This window comes from Watersipora subatra, chromosome 7 (assembly GCF_963576615.1).
Source record: "Watersipora subatra chromosome 7, tzWatSuba1.1, whole genome shotgun sequence".
NCBI classification, from domain to species: Eukaryota; Metazoa; Bryozoa; class Gymnolaemata; order Cheilostomatida; family Watersiporidae; genus Watersipora; species Watersipora subatra.
In genome coordinates this window covers 834,833-841,885 of record NC_088714.1, presented here as the reverse complement: position 1 = coordinate 841,885, position 7,053 = coordinate 834,833, and the positions used below count along the sequence as shown (strand labels likewise).

Here is a 7,053-nt window from a genome sequence, read left to right as displayed (position 1 = left end):
GGAAGTGATGAAAGAGGAAGTGATGAGAGAGGAAGTGATGAAAGAGGAAGTGATGAAAGAGGAAGTGATGAGAGAGGAAGTGATGAGAGAGGAAGTGATGAAAGAGGCAGTGATGAGATAGGAAGAGGAAGCTATGAGAGGAAGAAGTGCTAGCATATTTGAAGAACTTGTTTGGACGTATTCCAAGGTATTACATTCTTCGAAAATTTATTTGTTACAGATATTTTCAAAGCCACTCAACCCTTCAAGTAGTGCTACAACTCGTTGTATTGTAGGTGATAATAGTTTTATTATAAGGAATTCATATATAACATAGTTAAATTACTGTAATAACAAAACATTGATGGCTGCTAAGCCGAACACCGGCAGGTGAAGAAGAGATTCATTTTCGAAAGCCAACTGTAGTCTTACATTAAACGATGGTCTAGTACCTCGCCTCCCATCCATCTATCGTCGAACCCTCTTCTACTCTACAAAGTGCACATATTAACACGTAACAGCACTTCATGCACACCACATGCCACAACACAGAGTGACTGCAACACAATACTATTACAACAAAACATCACTACAACATAGCATTACTACAACATAACATTACCACAACATGACATTACTACAATACTACTTATTAAAATTGTAAGAGCTAACATTACCTAAAATGTTCAACCAGCATGTGGGCAACTCCGTGAGTCATGCCATGATACTTACATGTAAAGGTTGACTTGCAATAAAATTCACATTACAGTTATTTGGTATCAGAAGATTCACCACGTCTTACTCTGTTGTGTTGTAGGTGCCAAACATGTAGAAATGTGATTACAAGCTCATAAAAGCTCAAAAACGAAAAGCCGCGGTAGATTGGAATCCGTTTAATTCTCCGACGTAGCCATGACAGTTTGGTTATTGTCTTGCCACGTGATGGTCTCACGCGAAGTGAAAGGCCAATAAAAAGCTCAATATAATTTTATCGTAGCACTAGTTTATGACAAACGCTTCGGGTTTTACCGAAATCCCCGTATCAAATATAGACGCTCGCTACTTTACAGTTTTGTTTCGGCTTGAACTAATCGTCAAGTCATAATCTGATCATGTGACCCAATACTTCAAAAATAATTTTTGCGGCACTTTTCGATTATCACAGGTGACCAACAGGCTCGTCATGATTATCAGACAATGATATGTACTCCTTCGAGGTAAGGTTAAAAAATTAAATGAATTTTTACGATAAGTTATAAGATATCACTGCTAAAAGTGACAGCATTACAATGACGATAAAACAGACGCGTAAGAACAAAAGACATGGTTTTATTGCAAGCGTGAAGTATATTTGTGAAAATATGTTGACGAGTCAGGTTGCATAAAAGTGTAAACAGAAACCATCTACCACAGCTACATCACATTTGAGCCGTTTTGGAAAGAGAATCTAAACTACGACGGTCTCGTGTGGCTGCGATTAACTGTTAATTTTTGAGCTTTTAAGAGCTTGTAATCACATTCCCACATATTTTGCACCTACAACACAACAGAGTAAGACATGGTGATTCTTTTGATATCAAATAACTGTAATGTGAATTTTGTTGCAAGTCAACCTTTAAAGCAAAATGAAACACTGCAGGGTTTAATGGTGAAAAAGAAGTCATATTTGAGGCTCAGACATGAAAGCTAAGGTTATCCAGTATCACATTGACAACTAGCATAAGTCAGCTTGACCTTGACACCCAATGTTTTGTTGCTCAAATTGCTGCTCACTGTTGTTTGTTCTGATCGTTGTACAAGTTCTAAAAGAGGATATGTGCAGGGCTCGAGGTTCTTGATTAAAGGTCAAACTTGCAATTACGCAAACGCATGCTGCCATTTCAAGAACATTTTTAAAGAAGGTACGAGTAACTTACTCTGCAGCTGAAGTTGTGGTAACTGACGGTATATCTGGCAGCTGTTGATCGGTTTTGACAATAATTAATTGCGGATCGTTCTGATAGTTGTTTGCTGCTGGATCTTCGGTACTGGTAAGACTAAGAGGATGTCCTTTGCTGTGAAAGCTAGACCCTTGAGGTTCATTCGTAGCATTTGCCTGCTCTGTAATGTTATAAGGTTGCTATTACATTCTCAGTTAACTAGAGACAAGTTTAGTTAAGTAACCTTTATACTAGCTGACAGAGGAAGTTGGAAAGACAGGATAAAATAATGTCTTGACATGCTCCATTGTCTAACAACTTTTTTGATGATTTAAATGATTTTGAAGATTATCTTAGCAAATACAAAATAACTTAATGGGATTTCAGAACCAAAAACATGCGATTGCTTTGTTATATATTTAAGCTTAGTTGATGCTCTGTAAATGCAACGTAAGCAATAAACATGTATGATAAGTATGCCGTAAATGAGAATCTGATTTTGACAATATTTATTTCTTTGGTGTAACTGGTCTCATCAAAAGTTCAACTCCATTGAACAATGTTTGCTTGCGCTTTACAATATAATTTGGCAAGTAAATATTATAGTGAAAAATACTGTGTGAAAAGGCAAAAAGATTTGAGAAGCTCAATGCAAAATCATGCAGCATACTACAATGTGAGACATTCTGCAATCAACTGGATTACACAAGTTGTACTTAGCACTCCGTAGCACCAGCACATAATTGTGTAAAATATAATTGAGTAGAAAAATGTAAATACATCTACCTAAATGGTTAAGGGAGATAAACCGAGTAAAGTCCTAAGAAAGCTGTCAGAAGGTGATTCCAACCAGGGATGGTCATAATTTGAAGCCTAGATAAACGCGTGACGAGTAATGCGGGTAGTTTTTAGTGATGAGCAACTTACCTGATATGAACTGTAAGCAAGTGTTGATCTTAAGCAACAATATTCATGAAGGAAAAGCTCACGTAAACTAAAACCACTAGAATTACAGTCGTTCAAAATAATGCTCTCAGAATGTGTAACACTTACCACCATCTTCATTCTCAAAAATCTTTCTCAGCGCGTCTCTGGAAATAAGGAAAGGAGACGGATAAGACTGATAAATCAATAAAACTTCAGTTAAATACCAAATATTCTTTTTAAAACAGTCATATATATTGTTATGCAAAGTGTAAAACAGTAATATATATTGTTATGCAAAGTGTAAAACAGTCATATATATTGTTATGCAAAGTGTAAAACAGTCATATATATTGTTATGCAAAGTGTAAAACAGTCATATATATTGTTATGCAAAGTGTAAAACAGTCATATATATTGTTATGCAAAGTGTAAAACAGTCATATATATTGTTATGCAAAGTGTAAAACAGTCATATATATTGTTATGCAAAGTGTAAAACAGTCATATATATTGTTATGCAAAGTGTAAAACTGTCATATATATTGTTATGCAAAGTGTAAAACAGTCATATATATTGTTATGCAAAGTGTAAAACAGTCATATATATTGTTATGCAAAGTGTAAAACAGTCATATATATTGTTATGCAAAGTGTAAAACAGTCATATATATTGTTATGCAAAGTGTAAAACAGTCATATATATTGTTATGCAAAATGTTAAACAGTTGCCATAGTGTCCAAAAGAGTTGGACAAATGTAGTTCCAGTAAACCCTGCATACTCTGAATATAACAAAGATTTACAGGTTTAAGACTTTTCATCTGATTCCACAACAGCTATCTAATACAAAAGCAGCCCAACGAGATTACACTAAAATTTTATAGACTGTAATAAAATACAAAACATGAAATATGAGAAAACAAAAAAGTTTGTCTCTATTAACTGCATGTACTGATGTGAAGGTAATGGTGAGGGTAAGGGTGAGGGTGAGGGTAAGGGTGAGGGTGAGGGTAAGGGTGAGGCTAATGGTGAGGGTGAGGGTAAGGATGAGGGTGAGGATAAGGATAAGGGTGAAGGTGAGGGTGAGGGTGAGGGTAAGGGTAAGGGTGAGGTTAAACCGGAATGTTATACTCAACCAGTTTATTGACCAATAATCAATACAGTAAATTTATTATCCAAGGCAGGCTGTTTTAGTTCTGCATAACTTACACACTCTTTTTGCCTGTTTGAACTGTTGGCACTCCAGAATCTGCCTGATCATTTGAGAGATATGCAACTTCGATTTTTATATTGTCTGGTTGAAGTTTCTTGCTTGACAAAGACCCTGCCTTCTTCAGAGACAATGTTCGTGAGGGCTCTAGTATCAAGAAACAGATGCAATATTTGGTTCTTTTAAAAGAAATCTGTGACTCGCAGATTAAAAATATTAGAGCTTCAAACACGTAATTAGTCTGCTTCAGTCATCCTAAAGTTGTAGGCATACATCTGGTTTGCTGTTTATTCTTTACTCTAACTAAGAACAAGGCTAAACACATTATCATCCAACAAATCTTAGTGAATTTAAATCAATCTTTTGGTATAATATTTGAGTGTAATAAAAGCCCTGAGATCCTTCTTGCCAACTTGACAAAATGTAAAATAGTAGGTTGACTGACTATTCTTGTATTTTGCTTGATGAACCTTTTCTGTCTATCACCTAGACTAATTAGAGACAGCAATTAGAGACAACCTCAACATAACAGCTATCAAAAAAGCATCTTAATGCTACAACTTTTCTAAACGCGTCAGCGTTTGAGCTGGTATTCAGGCTTGTCTTTCTTACCTTCTGTTTTACTCCAATCATCATCTTCTTCTTTATCTTTTCTGCCAATGAGAACAACATAAACTTGCAATCTATAAGACTTTTAATTAGATGAGAGTTGAATGTGACTCAAAGTTAAGTTGAAAAGGATCCCGCTATAAGTGTACGCTTGCATCTTATATACTTACGCAGTCTCATTTGGAATGTCTGCATTTTCCTGTTTAAGTCTGGCGTTCTCTGATGGTGTTTTCTCTTCTTTTTGTGTTTCACCCACTCCAAGGGCTGTATTTAGGTTCGCTGTAACATTATTCCCGGATATAGCTTCCTCCTGTTGTGTGGCCTCTCCTTCACCAAGAGTGTTCACTGTAGTTTTAACATCTGTTTTGGTTGTGATATCTGCCGTTGGTTCAGGATCTGTCTTGAGAGTAGCATCTGCCTTTGGTTCAAGCTCTGCCTTGGGTGCTTCACTTGTCTTAGGTTTAGAATCCGCTTCAGGTGCATCATCTGTCTGAGGTTTATAATCTGCCTTGGGTGTAGCATCTGCTTTTGTTACAGGTGCACCACCCGTTTCTTTGGAAGAATCTTCAGTTTCTAAAATTGTTATTTGAAATACAAAGTCCAAGTTGCAGAGGATAATGAAAAGATGTAAACGTGATATCATGTGACAGAAGCTAGTGCAGGTAAGACTCGAGTTAATAAAACAGAAATAGTTGCTAGCTTCTCAAAAAGGATAACTTATACAGATTATAATACTGTCAATCTTAATACTGTCATCTTAATATCTAAAATCAATACAACAAAACGAAGCACTTCACTTAAACATTAAAACTGTAGAAACAGGTTTTCACCCTGCCAATACTGTAAAAAAAAGATTTTATATCTTAAGGTTATATGGGTATTTTGAAGCTTATCTGTGGGGTGTTTCTTTATATAGGGAACAGGGTTGACAGAACCCTGAGCAATAACTCATTTGGAGTAATGCTCTCCTGTCTCATTGAAAATTGTGTTGAAAATGTTGAAAATGTGTGGATTTTTCTCTTTGCTATTGAGAAAACTATAGTTAATGTCTGTGGATTTTTGCCGATTGTATGATGGTGTTACCATTTCTAAAGTGATCGAGCAGGTTTGAATGGGATAAATCTCAAACTATGTTTTTATCTGACATAACAACAGGTTGTAGCCAATAGACATTTCTGCAGAATTTAGTAGGTAATGATCGACCAATAGAGAATAAATACAGTATGAATGGTGATAAGTAAATTTCAAGTCAAGTTTCAAGGTAAGTTTCAAGGTATATAATATAATGCATATCTGACACCATCACTAGAGTGTATAATGTATGCAGTGTCAACAGGCACGAGTAGATATGCTCCAGAAAATGGTGTTTTCTGTATGTTTCTTTATCCTGGCTGACTGCCATCTGTCCGACAGAGGTTTGACCTCTTGACCTCGCAGACAAGTGTAATGCACTGTCTTGTTCCATGATCACCATCCTTGCTTGCATTCTTGGTGCAAAGTGTGTGCCTCACAAATGATTTGGGTAGCTAATGCTTCTGCTTGTGATCTTATCGCTTATTACGAGTAAATCTGGTAGTCATTATTCAGAGACCAGACAGATTGAGTTCAGAGCCAGTAAGAAATTTTGCTATAACTATATACCGTAACCTTGGCAACCTTCAAATTCTACTCGCAAACGGCTGACCTTGTACCTGTATAGCCTCTAAACTAAAATAATTTAATTAATCATAGGTACTGGCAGCATTTATTAAAGTTGTTCTTCTCTTTTCAGTCCTTTCCTGTGTTACTTTATCAAAGGATTGTTCAGCTTCAAACAAGAGCTTTACTTATAGTGAAGATAATAGAGTGGAGTGGATACCAACCAACCTATCTAATAAATTCTAAACAATGCGCACAAACAAGCTTTGGATCTCATATTAGTATCTACAGCAGCCTTGTACTTACCAATCAGCCTGAGAAGGATTGTATTTGCAAGCAGCTACTAATGTGTAATATTTGAATATTTCTTGTCAGATTGTCTTGATCAAGAAAGGATACTTTAAAGTACCAGTTAAAGTACAGTTGGTTAGATCTATGAGAAGGAGAGAGAGGGAGAGAGGGAGAGAGGGAGAGAGGGAGAGAAAGAGAGAGAGAGAGAGAGAGAGAGAGAAGGAGAAGGAGGAGAGAAAGAGAGGAAGAGGGAGAGAGAAAGGGAGATAGAAAGAGAAAGAAAGAGAGAGAAGGAGAGGGAGGAGAGGGAGAGAGAGAGAGGGAGAGAGAGAGAAAAAGAGAGGGAGAGAAAGAGAGGGAGAGAGAGGGAGGGAGGGAGAGAGAGGGAAAGAGAGATAGAAAGGAAAAGAGAGAGAGAAAGAGAGAGAGAGAGAGAGAGAGAGAGAGAGAGAGAGAGAGAGAGAGAGAGAGAGAGAGAAAG

The 7,053-nt window shown here is 36.6% G+C and overlaps 1 protein-coding gene across 1 annotated transcript in view; it reads right to left on the bottom strand.

Moving 5' to 3' along the window:
- Positions 1-305: 305 nt before the first annotated feature.
- The window catches only part of LOC137399703 (cysteine-rich, acidic integral membrane protein-like), a 12,055-nt gene continuing 5,307 nt past the window's right edge, over positions 306-7,053 (bottom strand). Inside the window, exons 4-9 of the mRNA XM_068085903.1 lie at positions 4,814-5,216; positions 4,647-4,687; positions 4,034-4,181; positions 2,952-2,989; positions 1,896-2,079; positions 306-470 (exon numbers count right to left, since the gene is read on the bottom strand). Coding sequence (XP_067942004.1) covers positions 425-470; positions 1,896-2,079; positions 2,952-2,989; positions 4,034-4,181; positions 4,647-4,687; positions 4,814-5,216 — 860 coding nt within the window. The 3' untranslated portion in view covers positions 306-424. The remainder of the gene's footprint in view (positions 471-1,895; positions 2,080-2,951; positions 2,990-4,033; positions 4,182-4,646; positions 4,688-4,813; positions 5,217-7,053) is intronic.